Raw genomic sequence first — 19556 nt, 5'->3', positions numbered from 1 at the left:
CAGGCTGGTGTTGAACTACTTACCTCAGGTGATCTGCCCACCTTGGTCCCCCAAACTGCTGGGATTACAGGTTTGAGCCAGCCACTGCACCCGGTCCAAACACTTAATACTTCTAATTGTCCGAATAGTAGAATCAGATTAATCATGAGACTTGGTAAAATTCACTTTGACACTGAATTTACTAAGAAGAGTGTACTAATACTTGGGAGAATTTGGAGACATTTTGTAAAGAACAGAAACAACAATTATTTGTTTATCCTAGACGATTGTAATCATCTACTTAACCTAGAGTATTCTGTGTATTAAAACTGCCTATATATTTGTATATTATCATCATAGTCTTTTGAAACTAAGGGACCCTAGACATTATCTGGTCTTAATCACCTTAGTTTTTGAATATGGAAGTTAAAATTCAAAAACATAGACAAACTTGGTTAAGATCTAATACTAGGTCAGTGTTTCCCTTCTATTGAGAACCAAGAGAAACAGTAAGCAAAATGTGTTTGTTTTCCTTTGGATATGCAGCATTCAAATTAGTTTCTCTTCAGCAATGTCTGTTTTAACCAATTGAAGGAAATTTTTGACAGCTAGGTATCTTTTTAAAACCTATTTAAAAACTTACATGTCTCTGGACACTTGATCATACCTGGCATTTTGCACTCTGCTTTTCCTGTGGTTTCCCTAATGCTGTATTGTTTGCTCTTCTTGTCAAAGAGGGCCTGGAATAAGCTAACCAAAATGTTTTTTACCAGGGAAATTGAATGAGTAATGCTTTATTCCTTTCTGCAGTAGCTTACTTTTTGTAATGACTTGAGTAATGAATATTACTTGCAATGAGTATTATTAAAACCACAAAGCACCATTTTGTTCTTCTCCCAATCAGATATAGGCTTAAACAGGTAAATGTGGCAGGTGCGTGATTGTGAAGCTGTTTAAAAAATACCTCTTTTGGGAGGCTTTGTGGCTTATGGGAATAGCTTATTCTGAACTTTGAGTTTCTGTTTCTGAGAGATTATAGAAACTATCTTAAGGCTAGAACCCAAGAGAGTATATCTGGGTCTTGATAAGTGTTTACTTTCTAAAGAACTTGTTGGAAACTGATACTTGCCTACACTGATTATAAGTTGTATTAGCCCCATCTCCTCATTTATAAGTAGTTGAATTAAAAATATTTATTCCATTTTTAATATTAGACCACTTGAGGTAAGTTTGTACTAGCTGTGCATTTATATTTACCTTTGAGAAATTCGTGTACTTTAATAATGTATTCCAAACTTCCAAGTGGCTATTCTGATTACATGAGGGAAGCCATTTCAGAGGCAAGCATTTGTTTTTATTTGTAACCTAATGTGTGATAAGTTTTTTTTTTTACCCAATATATGGTAAATTTAGATATATTTGTGCTATCTTCTCAGATGAGTATACTTACAGATAATATTTAAGTGATTTATATGTACCATACCCTTTACTGAAATCTTGATGTGTTATTTTATTTAATCTTTATGGACTATAGGTACTGTAATTCCCATTTTACAATTGAAGAAACTGAGTCTTAGTAATCTAACTCAATGTCACATAGTTAATGTAAGTTTCAGAGGCTGAACTTGAACTCAGGATATACTGACTCCAAAGTGCATACTTTACTCACTCAATAAAATGTACTCTATCACTACCCCATATTTGTATAGCATTTAAAAAAACTTTCCCTCCAAGCTAATCTGAATTTTGTTGCCTCATTATATTTTCCAACTTTTAAGGTGGGTAAGATAGGTGATTTTGTCTGTAACAGAAAACCCAAAATCTCATGGTGGAACACAATAACAATTTATTTCTCACACAAAAAACCATGTGGAGTACTCAGGTATCCGGATTCTTTCCATCTTGTGACTTCTCTGTCCTCTAAGTTCTGCTTATAGTCACCCACTAGAATTACTCCATTCAGCCAGCCATTGTGTGAAGAGAAGGAGAGCTTGAAGGTTGTTTTCAGGGATGATTTAGAGGTCAGTCTAAATCATACATTATTATACTCAGATTGCATTGGCCAGGACTAATAACATGGCCACACCTAGCCATAAGTGGAATGGGAAAATGTAGCCCTGCTTTGTGCTCAGGAGGAAAATGAAGCAGATAAGCATATAACAGCATCTCTTGACAATAGTATTTTCCCCATTTTACAGATGATACAGAGAGGGCCTTTCTGAACAAAAGGCATAAAACCACTTGGTAGGGATCATAGAACCTAGGTTTCCTTAGATCTGTATATTATGTGCTCACACTTCTAAGGACACATTGAAATAACTGAAAGATAATTAAATTGTATGTCTAGTACCATTGCTTTCTTTCACATTGGGCATTAAATGTCTTAACCTCTTCGTGTCTGTTATTAATACATTTTAAATAGATTATTAATTGACTTACCTCATAAGGAATAATCAGCTTGAAAATTTTTTTGGTGGTAATTGCCATTTTAAGTAAAGATGACACAATAGCATTATATCTTTATGGACATATTTATGGTCACCTGTCCTTTGAATATACAATATTGATTAACCTTTATGTGATTTTTGTTTTCAATACATGTGATGGGTTACTCTAGGCCATCTATCCACATAATGCTTATTCTTGTGTGATGAATCGGAGACTTTGTTTAGGGATGAGAGTTGTTTTTTAACCTTTCCAAAAACTTAACTCTTGTGGAAAGAGTTGCAACTTCAACTGGAATGCTTCTAATGGAATAGAAGTATTTTCTGACTGAGCTTATAATTGGTACAGCTGTGAATGTTGTAGTAATAATATAAATTAGCAAGAGTAGGAAGGATTTACAGAAACTGTTAACTTTTACTGGCAAGTTAAATATGACATCTTAGTGTTAACAGTTAACCTTTCATTGTACTTTAGATTCCTTGGAGAATGTGTTGAAAGCTGTGGATGTATCCTGTGACTAGAATATACATATATTCACAGTTTAACATACACTTTGAGATTTCATGGATTTCTCTGAAGCCAGTCCATGCATTAACTGTTATTTTTAAGCATTTTAATTTTTTTCTAAAAATGTATTGTGCTTGTTATATTTTTAGTATTAAACGATTAAAGGCTGTAGAAAGAGATGTTTAATAAATACTATTTTTTTTTTTTTTTTTTTGAGACGGAGTCTCGCTCTGCCGCCCAGGCTGGAGTGCAGTGGCCGGATCTCAGCTCACTGCAAGCTCCGCCTCCCGGGTTTATGCCATTCTCCTGCCTCAGCCTCCCGAGTAGCTGGGACTACAGGCGCCCGCCACATCGCCCGGCTAGTTTTTTGTATTTTTAGTAGAGACGGGGTTTCACCATGTTAGCCAGGATGGTCTCGATCTCCTGACCTCGTGATCCGCCCGTCTCGGCCTCCCAAAGTGCTGGGATTACAGGCTTGAGCCACCGCGCCCGGCCTAATAAATACTATTACCTGGGCAGTAAGAATAATGCCCAGAGGCTGGGTGCAGTGGCTTACGCCTGTAATTCCAGCACTTAGGGAGGCTGAAGTGGGAAAATCACTTGAGGCCAGGAGTTGGAGACCAGCCTGGCCAACATGGTGAAACCCCGTCTCTACTAAAAATATAAGAATTAGCCAGGCATAGTGGCACGTGCCTGTAGTCCCAGCTACTAGGGAGACTGAGGCACGAGAATCGCTTGAAATCGGGAGGACGGAGGTTGCAGTGAGCTGAGATCGCACCACTGCACTCTAGCCCGGGCGACAGAGTGAGACTCTGTCTCAAAAAAGAAAAGAAAAAAAAAAAAAAAGAATAATGCCCAGAGAATGCATTGCTGCTTGGTATCTGAATTTGGTAGTTATATTGGGGAATCAATTTATTAGAGGAAAATAATGACATCTCTAAATTTGAGGTTCTTAAGCAAGACTCATAAGTAAGCATAGATGATGAATGACGTAACTTAAAAATAACATTTAAATGAGATTTTTGAGTAATAGCAAACTTTATTATAATGAACTTCAGTGATTTATCTCTGTTAAGAGAAAGCGATATATGAGAATCTAGTTTAATGTCTCACACTTCTCTTAATGATATGATTCAGATTTATAAAAACTCTCTTTGGGCCAAAATTGCTTGGGTAGAAATATATCATTTCTAGTAGATTACTTAAAGTTGTGGTCTGATCAAAGGATGGCTTATGATAATTATCTATTTTTTGGTGGTCAGCTACTACGTTAAATTGTACATAGCTGTATTTAAATTTGAATACAGCTATTTAAATTTGAGGTGGTGTTTGCAATACTACATATAGTAAATGCTACACAAAGACAGATACTTCCTTTGTTCATTGCCTTAGGAACCTTTATGTAGCACCAGAGGCTGAGCAGATCCGAAATAGTGAGTCTAGGGTTGAGGATTTCCCCACCTTTTATCTGCTAATATTGGTTCCTAAAGTTATGCCCAGTGAGCAAAATGAATATTCTCTATACTAGATCATTTGGTTAGATAAATAGTGATTTCTTTTGTGCAATTTAAATTGTCTACCAGAATGTTCAGGTATTAGAAAACCATTGTAACTATGAAAAATAAAGTGCTGTCAAAAGTATCTAAACTCTATTAGGAAGAAAGCTTTAAAGTGGATTTTAATAAATACTGGTTTCAATTATGGGACTACCATATATGCCCAAATAAAAATCAATTTTTTTTCTTTAAAATTATGCTTAGAAAAGAAGGAGTTACTTCATTAAAATTTAGATCCTTGCAAAGTTATGCATGTTACTCTTTGGAGAAGATATCATCTGAAGTATCTGTTCAATGCTTAAATGTACTAGAATGAAAATTCCACAGAACAGGGACCTTGTCTATTTTGTTCACTATCCAGCACTTACAAGAGTATCTGGCACATGATAGGCACTGAATATATTTGTTGAAAGAATAAATGAATTAATACTTACACAGGTTACTTGGAGCAAATAAGGCAAAAAGTTTAACAGATTTAGTCATTCGTAGAAGACCTTACAGTTCCAGGTATTGAATAATGCAAGAAAATCTTTTAAAGGATCATTTTTATAAAGCAGTCTGGTAAGCAGTTATATTGTGGAGATCATGGATGCATAAGTAGGCTAAAATTCCCTGTGACAGCATCGTGTACAGATTCAAGAATACTGTATCTCAAAGCCTAGATGAAGATATCCTTTGGAAAACTGCCAGATGTTTTCCTTAAAAAATTTATACATCTTTCCCCCTAAAGAATAGTCTATGTAGTGTAGGGCAGCTGAAAGTCAAGCAGAAAGTCGGAGTCTTACTGGCTTGAAGTATCAGGGGAAGGAGTTAAGTGGCCAAAAATAGGATAAATCCCAGAAAGGAGGGAGTTATGGTAAGTAGCCCAAAAATCTGTGGGTAAACTCCCTTCAGATGCCTAGATATCCCCTAGAACTGTGCTTGGGAGATTCCAAGGAGTTCAGTGGAAAAGAACAGCTGGCAGGCAGAAAAAACTAAGTAGAGATTTTAGCTGATGGCTTTTGCAGGGGTGACGGAATTTGTTTGATTCCCACTGAGATAGAAGGGATTGGTAAACATGAGTGCTTTCCACAGATCTACTCTAAAAGAGCATAAAACCAAGCTTTCAGAAGTTCATGTTGACTAGCCAGTCAATAGTATAATAAAAGTCCTCACACTTCAGGAGAAGATAAGAGACTACAGAGCCTCTATAACATATCCACAATATTCAGTTTATAATAAGCAATTACTAGACATGTAAATAAGGAGGAAAATATGGTTCATTCCATGTCAAGACCCCCTCAAAAATAGGTAGCAGACCCTACAATTAGCAGACAGACTATAGCAACTGCAATATTTTAAGGACTTAAAGGGGGAAATATCATAGTGACTGGGTAATCTCATCAGAGAAATGGAAACTATAAAAAAAGAACAATGAGATATTATAGAACCCAAAAGTACAGTATCTAAAATGAAAATTTCACTGGATGGATTTAACAGCAGATTGGAGACAGAAGAAAAAGTTGATGAAGTTGAAGATAAATCAATGAAAATTTGCCAGTCTACCAAACGAAGAAAAAAAGATTACAAAAAAGAATAGTGCCTCAGTTGCTCCAGGGACAGAAATCAAACTAACATACAAATAATTAGAATTCCAGGAGTGGGGGGCGGGGGGTGGGAGAGAGAGAGAGAGAGAGATTGAGATTGATTCAACAAGTTCAGTTGAACCCCAAGCAGGACAGATATAAGGAAAACCACATCTAGGCACATCTTTATCAAACTGCTGAACATCTAAGATAGAAAACAATGTTGAATGCAAGCAAAGGAAAAAAAGACACGTTCTATACAGGGGAATTAAAATATCAGGAAAGATGACTTGTCAGAAACAATGGAGGCCAGAAGACAATGTAATAACCTATTTAAAGTCCTGAAAGGATAAAGATATCAACCTGGAGTTCTGTATTCAGCAAAAATATCCATAAAAAGTGAAAGTGAAATAACTTTTTTTTTTTCCCAGATGAAAGTTGAAGGAATTCATTGCTAGGAGACCTGCATAGCAAAAAATGCTAATGGAAGTTCCTGAGGCTGAAGATACATGACACCAGGTGAAAAGTGGATCCACAAGAACAGGGCTCCCCAACCCTTGGGCCACTGTGTGTGGCCTGTTAGGAACTGGGCCACGCAGCAGGAGGCAAGCAGCCATGAGCATTATTGTCTGAGCTCCGCTTCCTGTCAGATCAGTGGCAGCATTCATTTCTCATAGGAGTATTGTGAACTGCACTCGAGGGATCTAGGTCACACACTCCTTATGAGAATATAATGCCTGATGAAACCATCCCCGCTCCCACTCCCCACCTCCATCTGTGGAAAAATTGTCTTCTGTGAAATTGGTCCTGGTGCCAAAAAGTTTGGGCACCGCTGCACAAGGAAGAATGAAAAATACCAGAAAGTAAATATGTAACAATTAGGTTTCATCCTCCAAAAGAAGACTTTGTAAGCCTATAGAGCAATGGGAAAATTTATGAAAGACCTTCTTAGATGTTACTGAATTAAAAACTTAGATAACTGTACTTCAAAACATCACAAAATTGAAGGACAAGTGTTTAGAGAAAGTAAATATTATTTAAAATCAAAGAGGAGCATTAATATTCCAGTGTAAAAATGGGCATAAAATGTTAACAGATAAAACATAGAAGTAGTGAAGAGGACAGTGCATGTGAACAAATGTTTAAATTGTTTGGCAATCAAAGAAATGGAAATTATGTATTTTTTGCTACTCAAAAGAAAAACTCTTATAAAGGATGCTGGTGAGAATTCAGGGAAATAACCTTTCTGGCGAGTTGGAGTACAAATTGGAACAAAACATGTTGGTATTTCATTTCAAGGGATTATTTTAGAAGTCCATACCACCTAGATAGTAGATTCTTACACCAGGAAGTGACTTGTTGAATCAATGTGTTGGCTGGGCAAGGTGGCTCACATCTATGATTCCAGCACTTTGGGAGGCTGAGCTGGACAGATTACTTGAGGACAGGAGTTAAGAGACCAGCCTGGCCAGTATGGCAAAACTGCATTGTTACTTAAAAAATACAAAAATTAGCTGGGGATGGTGGTGCACGCCTGTAGTCCCAGCTACTCTCGAGGCTGAGGCACAAAAATCACTTGAACCTGGTAGGTGAAGGTTGTAGTGATCTCGTGCCACTACACTCCAGCCTGGGCAGCAGAGTGAGACCCTGTCTCAAAAATAAAAAATAAGAAATTAGAAAATTAAATCAGTGTGTATGCAGGGGGTGGGGCGTGGAGGAAAGATCATTATTCAGTAACTAGTGTTGAGGTAACTGGCTTGCCATTTAGAAAACAAATTTTGATCTCGACTTATTCATAAACTATCAAATTACCAGTAGAAAATATGTGAAGGAATTTTAAAAATACCATCTTAGAGTGGGCAAGGCTTTTCTAAGGCTGATGTAGAAGTCAAAAGTCATAAAGATATGTGAATCTGAGCACGTTAAAAACTTTTGAAATATCTGCATTGGAAAATTGCCATGTAGTCAAATACAATTTATACATACACACACACACACCCCCACATGATAGCAACGCTCTTTATTAAATAGAACTACGTCTTACACATCAGTAAGGAAAAGTGCTGCAGCAGGATATGAACATGTGCCTACTTCACAGAAAGTGAAATGTAAATGAGTTGTAGTGAGAAATACTAAAAATGTATTTCCCATCAAAGCAAATGTTCCTCGTGGATTTCCAATCTCACATACAAATACATAGCCATTACATTTAAATTTGTTTTCTTTATTCTTCATCATCTTTCGTCTTCTCAGCATAAGCATATGCTGAAGTTTAATAGCCTGTTATTATTTTGTAATACAGAATGCAGCATTTAAAATAGTCTTTTTTATTTGTCGTCTTTATTGACACTTCCACTTGAGTATAGAATAGCTTCAAGCTTCTGTAGTCACCAAGTTAGTGATCAGTAGAAACTCTGCTGTGTACCTGTTCCGTCTTTACTTAAAAAAAAAAAAAAAAAAAAATCCTCTTGGTTCTCTTCAACACTGCTAGTAAATATTGTCACACGCTGCTTTTATTGCATGCTTATTTTAGAAGTACCATACATCTGGATGTCAGACATCTAAAAAACAATTAAAATTAGAAGACATAGGTACACTGCTCTTAGATTTAATATTTTGACCATCAGCACAAAATTGCTGGATTTTCTCCATATTTTAAGCTGTTTGAGAAGTGACAGAAGAAAGCTAATTTTAGCTGAATAACAGAAGCAAAAACTGTTATTTGACCATGTAGTAGATTTTCCTCTTGGAAAGTAAGTGTTTTCTATGTATGCAAACTTTTTGCCCTACCTTCATTTCCAGAATACCTGTCTAATGATGTGTAAATCATTTAGGCACATAGGTGGCTGTTAGATCCTGCTGAAGTGTTTGTGGTTAGAAGATGTTTATTGGTGGGATATTGTAAATGTATAATTCTTGAAGTTGTAGTGTCAGGATACTTAACATGTTTTACGAATCCTGAAGCACTTCTGAAGGTAAAAGGTTCTTGTCTTTCCACAGTTAAAAAACTGGATGTGGTAAGGCTGTATGGCTTAAGGATCACAAAGTAATAGCAACTGAAAAGCATCATTCATTCATTTCGTATGAAGCACTTGCTGTAAGGTACATATTTTGTAAAGCACTAAGTTATGTTACATTCCATTTCAGCTAACATTTAGTACGGTGCCAGGTTTGTTAGGCATGTTTAACACGTGTCAGTTTCACATTATTCTTAGAACATCTATTTGAGGTGAGTGGTATCCATATTTTGTGGTCCTGATCACTGATGCAGGAATGTCTTATCTAGGATATGATAACAAAAAATAGCTGAGCCAGGTCTTTTGACTCCCAAGTTCTCTTCTTTATACATACAACACTGGATTTTTTTTGTTTGCATGTCCAGATCTACTCTCATTCACCCTTCTCTACCCTGCTCTGTGCCCCCCTCAGGAGGTTGACTAGAAGGACTGCCTTAGAGGCAGTTGGCTTCTGGTTGGATTTACTCAATGTGAGGCACTGGCAGGATATTGGAGAGCCAAAGGAATGAAACATTCCTTTTCTGTGTTTAGGTACACAGATACCATTGTGTTGCAAATGCCTCCAGTATTCACTACAGTAACATACTGTACAGGTTTGTAGCCTAGGAGCAATAATCTATACAGTATACCCTAGGTGTGTAATAGACTATAACATCTACGTTCGTGTAATTGCACTCTGATCACACAACAAAATCACCTAATGACACATTTCTCAGAATGTATCGCCATCATTAAGTGATGCATAACTATATTTGTATAGATTGAGCTCTCTGTTCCTTATCTATCCTGTGTTTGGGAGGGAAAATATAAACTGAGGAACATGAGTGAAGTTTGTTTGAGTGAAATGTTTTTCCAGAAAACATGTTAATTATGAGGTAAGCCATAGGAGGAAAAAAACCCATAGAAAAAGGCACATTAATCATGAGTTTCTGGGTCATATATGTATCACAAAGTGAACATACCTTTGTAAACACTATGCATACTGCACATATTAAGAAAGTTTGGGCATTGTGTCTGACATCTGTAATCCCAGCACTTTGGGAGGCCAAGGAGGGCGGATCACTTGAGGTCAGGAGTTCGAGGCCAGCCTGACCAACGTGGTGAAACCTTGTCTCTACTAAAAATACAAAAATTAGCCAGGCATGGTGGCACATGCCTGTAATCCCAGCTGAGGCAGGAGAATTGCTTGAACCCGGAAGGTGGAGGTTGCAGTGAGCCGGGATTGGGCCGTTGCACTCCAGCCTGGGTAACAGAGCCAGACTCGGTCTCAAAAAAAAAAAAAAAAAAAGTTCCCTTTGTGCCTCACCACAAAATGTAGCCACAATCCTGACTCCTAACATTGTACATTAATTCTCTCTGTTTGGAACTTTATATAAATAGAATTATACCACATACACTTTTGTATGAGAGTCCTGTCTTGTGTGTAGCAGTATTTTGTTCCTTTTCATTGTTTCGTTGCTTTAGAGTGTGAATATACCACAGTTTATGTATTCATTCTACTGCTGATAAAAATATGGTTGTTTCCAATATTCTGAATATTATTACTAATGCTGCTGTGAGCATTGTTAAGTATGTCATTTTTCTTACTCGTTCCTTTCTAGGAATAAAATTGTTGGGTAATAGGTTATCTCTGTGTGCCAATTTTATATTGTTAAACAGTTTTCCAAAGTAGTTTTGCCATTTTACACTCCCGCCAGTAGTGTAAGAGAGTTCCTATTCCTCCACATCCTTGCTAACACTTGGAAATGACAGTCTTTTAATTTTAGCCATCCTATTAGGTGTGTTGTAGTCTCTGAATGGGGCATTAATGTGTTTTTTCCTGATGACTGATGATGTTGAGCACTTTTCATATGCTTTTGTGAAATGCCCCTGCCTATTTTTCTTTTGGATTGTGTATGTTTTCTTATTGATTTGTAAGCATTCTTTACATAGTCTCGGCACTGTGCCTTTATTAGTTATATGAGGCAAAAGTCTTCTCCCATACCCTTAATACTGTCTGTTGATTTTATTCTAGTCCAATTTATCAGTCTTTTATTTTATGGTTGGTATTCTTGTATGTTCTGTTTAAGAATTTTTCCGTTGAAATAGTCTCTTCTCTTTTCTCCTAGAAGCTTTACATTTAGATCTGTAAACCATTTGTAATTGATTTTCACATATGGGTGAGCCATCCATCCATCAAGTTTCCTTTCTTTTCTCAGGTGGATAACCGGTAGACATAGTACTTTTCTTTTTTTAAAGGCCATTTATTCTCAGTCCTCAGCAACATCACGTTTGTCATAAATCAAGTCTCGTGTGTGTGTGTATGTAGGACTTTCATTTTATTTTATTTTATTTATTTATTTATTTTTGAGATGGAGTCTCACGCTGTTGCCCAGGCTAGAGTGCAGTGACACAATCGCGGCTCACTGCAAGCTCCGTCTCCCGGGTTCATGCCATTCTCCTGCCTCAGGAGAATACTCCCGAGTAGCTGGGACTACATGCCCAGCTAATTTTTTGTATTTTTAATAGAGATGGAGTTTCACTGTGTTAGCCAGGATGATCTCAATCTCCTGACCTCGTGATCCGCCCGTCTTGGCCTCCCAAAGTGCTGGGATTACAGGCGTGAGCCACCGCGCCCGGCCTATGTGGGACTTTTTCTGGACTGCTTTCTGTTTCACTGGTTTTTGTATTCATCCTTGTGGCATAGCACACTATCTGATTACTGTAACCTTATAATAAGTCATTATATCTAGCAGCGTTAGAGCCCTTTCCCCACTTTGTTCTGCAAGATTGTGTAAGCTATTCTTAGCCCTTTGTATTTGCATGTATACTTGATTGTCAGTTATAAACAACAACAGAAAGACTGTTAAAGGCAGTGAGAAATCATTGAAGTCAGAGTGATAATGACCAAAAGTTTTTTTCTAAGATTTTAAGAATAATTAGGTCGGCTCAAATCTAGAATCTTTTATTAAGATTAAAGTATGCCCTTTTTGTTATTTCAGCATTAGTCTTGTAGTTGCTTATAGACTATTTAATAAATTGGCCTTATTTAAAAAAACAACAGCTACTAATGGTTAAGGAACATACTTGTTTGAAATTTGATATTTATGGAAATACACAAACTAAGAACATAATTAAATGATCTTGATTTTTTTATTTTTTATTTTTCAGAACATCTGTGATAACAGTCTTCTGTAAATCGAACTTTCGAAGAATTCTCTGAAAGAACCAAGTAGAATATTCTTACATCATGACTTACTCTGAATGCAAGAACAAGAAATAGGTTTTATCTCTAAATATAATGAAGGGCTGTGTGTAAACACTGACCCTGACTCAATTCTAACAAGCATTTTAGACATGAGTTTACATCGGCAAATGGGTTCAGATCGAGATCTTCAGTCCTCTGCTTCATCTGTGAGCTTGCCTTCAGTCAAAAAGGCACCCAAGAAAAGAAGAATTTCAATAGGCTCCCTGTTTCGGAGGAAAAAAGATAGCAAACGTAAATCAAGGGAGCTAAATGGCGGGGTGGATGGAATTGCAAGTATTGAAAGTATACATTCTGAAATGTGTACTGATAAGAACTCCATTTTCTCTACAAATACCTCTTCTGACAATGGATTAACTTCCATCAGCAAACAAATTGGAGACTTCATAGAGTGCCCTTTGTGCCTTTTGCGGCATTCTAAAGACAGATTTCCTGATATAATGACTTGTCATCATAGATCTTGTGTGGATTGCTTACGACAATATTTAAGGATAGAAATCTCTGAAAGTAGAGTTAATATTAGTTGCCCAGAATGTACTGAACGGTTTAATCCCCATGATATTCGCTTGATATTAAGTGATGATGTCTTGATGGAAAAATACGAAGAATTTATGCTTAGACGGTGGCTTGTTGCAGATCCTGATTGCAGGTGGTGTCCAGCTCCAGATTGTGGGTAAGAAGATATTGTTTGATTTTTCTTGAGTTAATTTTTTTCTCTGTGGATAAAATAATTTGCTGTTACTCAAAAGAAAAATTTTTACGTGCTGGAGAATTCATTCAACAGGCATGTTGAGTGCACACCGTGTATCAGGCACTATGCTAGGTGTTAAAGGCAGTGATCCTGCCTTACTCATTTCTATATTGTCTCTGCATTACATATTCACTGAGCAGTTTTAGAAGAAAAGGGCAAGGTGGTAGAGTTCAGGATCTAGTTGTATATAAAATTGGTTTTCTCATCCATTTGGAGAATTTTCATTTTGGAATAACAGACAAAATGATGAGCATTGTTTGTGAAGAGGAGGTTATTTGTGGTCATAAACTCAAATGACCCTCTTCCTTATTTTTTCTCTTTGTTGACATGTTTCTCATGAGAGATAAATGGCCCTTTTGAAAGGTACCTACCTTAGCATGTGCCACAGTATGATGTGTTCATGTTGATATACATAAGCATTTGCTAGTTTCAAGTTCTAGGGGTTATGTAATATTTGATTTGCCTCAAGTTTTTGAATTAACACATACCATATTCTCAGCATTTAAAACAAAATAATTTTGTGTATATATTTGATTATTATGTTGATGAGCAGCTCCTGTTTATAGAGCATTTATTGTGTACAGTTGTCAGAATTAGGGAAACAGTAGTCATATACTATTCAAGAATAGTAAAAGCCACAAACAATTAATGTGATATGTATCATAGTATTAGTAAACCAGAGATTATAAGTAACGTTTGGGGAAATCCAGAACTTCCGAGATTATCTGGGTATAATCTCAGAGGCAAGACTGGGATGTGAGTTTCATTTATCAAATTACAATTTCAAGACTCGTTACCTGAATCAAATCCACTATTTAAAAGTTTCTTGAGTAGTGAATTTTCAGATCGCATCTAACCTACATTCCGTAATTTTAAATGAGAAAAGTAGTGTTTCCTGCCTGTGCAAATCCCAGTTTTCCCAGGTCTCACTAGCACTTTACCATCCACCAAGGATTTCTGTGTAGTATACAACATTTTTAAATTACCTTGTTAATATTTTATGAATTAATTAATTGTAGGGTTCAGATCTTATTCATTATCAGATTTGAATTATGCTGTCCTATACTACAGGGAACTTATACTGTAATATAGATAAATAACAAAATATGTTATGAATGCTCTCTAAACTGGGCCAAGGTTAGCTGTGTTTCCAGGTGTAATGGCAGAAGCAAACTCTGGGATGTATGCAGGGCTAAATATTCAAGAAAAAGGTGGGAAGAAAATAGAAATAATGAACAGTAGCTTTAAATACCTTGAGCAGAAGACAGTATTCTGACAGAAAAACAGCTTGGATGTGATTGAATCGCTCTTGATCCTGTGAACCAGCCCCCACATAACGTTTTCACAGGTGCAAGTGTGCGTTTCCACTGGTGCACAAGTGCAAGTTATACTCTTGAAATTAGAGTAGATTTCAAGTAGGATAGCAAATTTGAGTTTTAAAAAAACTTTTTGTGTGTTGTTATAACAAATACTCCCATAGCAAGAGTTCAAATACTGAGGAATATGTCTCTTATGTTTCATCTACAGAAAGAGTGTGATTTTCTGTGTATCCTTCATAGAACCCCAGGGTGCAAGAGGTGCTTCATACATTCCTCTAAATTTTTAATAGCTTAAAAAAAATCTGCGACTGGGCGTGGTGGCTCATGCCTGTAATCCCAGCACTTTGGGAGGCCAGGGTGGGAAGATAACTTGAACCCAGGAGGTTGAGGCTGCAGTGAGCCGTGATTGCGCCGCTACACTCCAGCCTGGGCAACAGAGCAAAGCCCTGTCTTAAAAAAAAAAAAAATCTGACAATGATAAAACAAAGGAAAAGGAGACTTAAGTTGTCACAGCCTTTGGCCAGGAAATATTAAGACAATAAATCCATGGGCACAAACCTTCTGGTCACTGAATTGCTGTATATTATCTTGTCCTGGGTTGGTTGATAATGTCATCATAATATATAGTTAACATTAGCAACCTAATTGAACGTAGTAGGTAGGGCTAAAGCAAATTATAATTTGTATAAGAATTGATTTTAGGGGAAGCATGCCAAACCAACTAGAAAAGGATTGATTATTCAACATATAGAATTAGTTATTTGAGGGGGAAAACATTAGATTGTCACCACATATGTTAAAATCAAAACAGATTACAGAGGTGTAGGTTATATAAATAAAAGGAAAATATCAAAAGAAAATATAGGTGAATGATTAGCTAACCTGCTGCCACATTGTGTATTAAAATTGAACGCACATTTATTATATAACTGAGAATTTCAACTCCTAGATCAGTACTGTAGAGAAAATCTTTACTTGTGTACCAGGAGATTTGTATAAGGATGTTCCACAATAACAAAGCAAAACAAAAAAAAAAGTTCATTAACAGTAGAATAAATATATTTAGTTTATTGGTTACCTCTTGAGAGTAGTAAGAGGGGATGTGAACTTCAAGGGGTAACCAGGTTACTTCTAAAGCCACTGATAAAGGTTCTGATTTCCAGTTCATGCTTAGTATACTGGCATAATGTTTAATAGCACTACATTTCTTAAGTGTTCCAATTTAGATTGTGAGTTAATAATCATCCTACTGATAATGTTCTTAACTTGTGTGGTACATACAGGAGTATTTATTTTACTATTCTTTATAAACCCTTTTATATATATTTCTTAATAAAAATTTTTTTCAGAAACTCATACTTTGGGATATTTTGGCACATTTTCTTCTCATTGAGACTTCATTGTTAAAAAGTAAAATGGCTCAGTATTAATATTTTAGAGACGATAATTCAAATGTTAACTCAAGTATAAAATATCATAAAATAATAGAAACATTTGCTTTACTAGACTCTTACTATGAAAGCAACCACATGATTGTTACATAAGTTTAACAAATAATTGTCCTTGATTAATTTGGCTATACATTAATTTTTGGTGTTATTGGTTGTCAGTAGTCTTACCCACAAAGGACAGAGGAAAAAACATCACAGAGATTACTTTTGTGTATTTTGTTTTATACTTGGCTTGTACTGCTCTGTAAGTTGTTATGGTCGTATTTCACATACTTGATGATGTAGGTTTTGTGGTTGTGTTTTGAAGAAAATGTCACCCAATAATATAAAATTTGTGTGTATACTTTGAAAACATAGGATACTATACAAACCCTCATTAAAAGTTAGCTTTACTTATTATGAGCTGTAAATACCTGATTTTGAGTTCCTATTCTATCATGTTGTAAGGATTAAGTGAGATCTTTAATGCTATTACTAGCAAAATTCCTAGTACACAGTAAACTTGTCATTGCTCTTACTTACTATTCTTCATCTCTATTTCCAAAGTTTTGCTTTTTTAAAAAATCAGATAATCATTCAAATATTTAATGCACCTATGTGCCAGGTACTGGAGATTTATTAATGAACACAAGACAAAAATTCCCTGACCTATTGGAGCTTACTGAAGCCTTTGAAACACACAGAGGACGCCTCTTTTTTTTAAAATTAAAACCCCATTTTTAATTTAAATCTGACATAGGGAATATTGGTAAATTTCTGAATATTTGGTTTTTATAAAAATGTTTAGCCATGGTGCCAGGACCATAGGCATATATGTAGTATTTAGCCCCTTTTATTATATAACACACTTGAAATGTTCTTTTCCAGAAATGCTAGATGTGAAATTATGAATTTTTTCTTTTGCATTTGTTATTTGTAAACATGGCCATTTTCTCTATCTGACATTAATTTTACTTAAACATACAGTTTAACACACCTTGAGAAATACTGTACTTACCACAGAGTAGAAAAGAGTTCTACCTGACCTGATTTCCATTTAAGATCTCTCGGGGTTTCTGACCTAATATTCTTTCCACTCTTGAGGGCTAGGACTGATCACACTTGTTTAAAGGATGGTGTTTCTAAAAATCCCACTTGAGGAGGGGCCCAGAGGGCCAAGTTTGAGTGCTGTGATTTAACCAGAGTGAGTCTCGCTAGACAGCTTCTAGAACATGCCAGTCCTCACAGGTTCAGAGAAAAATACAGCCATAGTTAAGGAGAAAAATTGGGGGAGGGATCCCAGTGTGCAAGGAGGAGAAGCATAGAAGCTGCCTTGAATAAAAATATCTGATTACCTTCTGCCTTGGAGTCCTAGTTTGTATATTATTTAGGCAGACAGCAAAAAGTTATTGTTTTGGTTTCTATCACCTGTTTCAGTTGGCTGAGGCCACCCTGCTACCAGCACACATTATCCCTGTCATCCCATGTGAGTGCTTCTGACTTTGCTGGGGAGCTTTGAATATACAAGAACATTTATTATACTGGGACGTAATTAATGATTTATTGTCTGTGAGCCTCCCAATGATCCTCCAGAAAAGTTCCTTTTTGCTTTTGGAACCACAGGCTAACCTCATGCTCAGTAAAAAAATTGTTCAATGAACCAGCCTGACTGTATGCCACTAGCATAACTCATATACTTTTGGGTAATGTAATCAACTGTAATTGGCTTTGCAAGCTTCAAGCTGGTTTGCTATGACATTTAAATGGCTTTCAATGATAACTTACTCTGGTGGAGAATATTGTTCTTAATGGATTAAAAAAAAATAGGGCCATAGGCTTAGGGACTAAATAACATGTATTTTTAGAATTCTAATTAATGTCTGTGTAACTCTCATTCTCATCCTACAAAGATGTGTTTTAGCTATACCTTGACCATCTTTTGACATGCTGGAAATGCTTTTGTAGACTGGCCTTTTACAAATTTTGCAGAGACCACAGATCCTACTTAGATTTTATCCAGAGAAAGTAAGTACATGGGACTTAGAAAACAGATTTGGGGTATAACGAGCCATAATGAATAAACTACATTTCAGGGGAAGTTGTAATTCATGACTAGTGATAAATTATATGTGTTAGAACACACATACATAAGCATATTCTAAGAGTTAATAGCTTGAACTGAGAGTGCTATTTTTAATTTATTCTTCCTAACCATAAAATTAATCCAGGTATATTTTAACACTAAATAATTCAGTATACTATGTGGGTAGTTCTTTGAAGTTTAAAAATCACATTTTCTGTGTCTTCTGACAATGTAATAAACTTTAAGCATTTCAGATTTTGAATTTTTTGACTAGGGATGCTCAACCTGTATATTACTCCTGTACCAAACATTGTTAATTGATACTAAGATTTTTGGTGGTGTTTTAATGAGTCAATAAAAATAACATGCTTCCCCTCCACCCTCATTCAAGACCATGTTAACATATGACCCAGGAGACATGTCAGCTTTCTGTAATTAGTTGACTAAAGAATGTGGCTTTGGATATGCAGCCAAAATGGCTTGCTAGCACTTCATCCCTAAGTTGGACAGACTTCCCCAATTAGTCTCAGGCATGTAGGCCTGAGAACAACTGAAGGCCTCTCCTGCAGCATGTAGTGGAAAACAGAACAGAACGCATCCTGTCTGCAGGATGCAAATCCTAGAAAAGGGAACCAGGAGATGAGCCTCACTTTGTCTAGACCTTCTCTCAAGTATCTTAAGTAAGTTATTCCTTTTTCACTGGAATAATCAAAACGTTAAAAATAGAATCATGAGCCTCTTGATTCTGATACAAAACTTGACTGTTCCCCTTAACTGGATCAAATAATTTTGGTATTTCTGATTATATTTTCTTTCTGTTCTTACTTTAAAGATAAAAGAAAGTTATTTAAAGATATGTTAAAAGCTTTATGCTTTAAAAAATTATTTTGGACTTACAGATACTTCTTCATTCTCTTTTAATCTACAGAAGTGACATGAGAGACAGTGTCATTTTTTAATCAAAATATTTATTGAGACTGTCATGTCTTTCTTAGGATTACATTTCGTGTTAGGTATGTTTTTTTTCTTCTTACTTGTTCCTTACAAGGAATTTGCTCCAGGTAGAATATATCACCCTAGCTGGTATCCCTACTTGCTTGATGTATAATTTGTAAAACGTTAGTACTATGAAATTCTCCCAGGAGATATTATAAATGACTTAATTTAAATAAATTAAGAAAATACTGCATACTATGTACTGAACATTGGTATGTTAAAAATATTTTTAGCAAATCCTGTAATAGAAAACAAGAACTTCTTTAATTTTACTTGGCATTTTCCTAACTTGACCACTGAGTTCTTAGTGTGGATCACCTGTTAACAATGCAGTGAACAGAAGATACTTCTGGAGAGACTGCTGTTTCAGCCCCTTCCTGTCTTCCCCACTTTCTTCCTGTCCATCCACTCCTAGGTTAAGCATTTCAAGTACAGTAGCTAGAGACCTTCAGCTGAAGGGTAGAGAAGGAAAGTGAGGCTTGAATTAAATAATGGACTATAGAAAGAAATGGAGCTAACCACCAAACTAAGGTTTGGGTGCTGTTTGAGCCAGAGGTGTTCAGTTATTTCTGAGACCTTCTATTGAGCCTGTTCTTTTTCCAAATATCACTTATTATACCAGAGCAGAGAGACTCCTGGAATTTTCTGTAAAGCAAGGGTTTTG

At 36.1% G+C, this 19556-nt stretch overlaps 1 protein-coding gene across 2 annotated transcripts in view; it reads left to right on the top strand.

Moving 5' to 3' along the window:
* Positions 1 to 19556, top strand: part of RNF19A (ring finger protein 19A, RBR E3 ubiquitin protein ligase) — a 55437-nt gene that overhangs the window by 10966 nt on the left and 24915 nt on the right. Inside the window, exons 2-3 of one of the 2 annotated variants that reach the window (XM_033202994.1) lie at positions 6484 to 6571; positions 12220 to 12986. In XM_033202994.1, the coding sequence (XP_033058885.1) occupies positions 12313 to 12986 (674 nt within the window). In that variant the 5' untranslated portion in view covers positions 6484 to 6571; positions 12220 to 12312. The remainder of the gene's footprint in view (positions 1 to 6483; positions 6572 to 12219; positions 12987 to 19556) is intronic. The other variant, XM_033202993.1, reaches the window with a different exon arrangement.

This window comes from Trachypithecus francoisi, unplaced genomic scaffold (assembly GCF_009764315.1).
Source record: "Trachypithecus francoisi isolate TF-2019V2 unplaced genomic scaffold, Tfra_2.0 Lachesis_group7, whole genome shotgun sequence".
Classification (NCBI taxonomy): domain Eukaryota; kingdom Metazoa; phylum Chordata; class Mammalia; order Primates; family Cercopithecidae; genus Trachypithecus; species Trachypithecus francoisi.
Note: the sequence above shows the minus strand (reverse complement) of the source record. Positions and strands in the feature narration are given on the sequence as shown.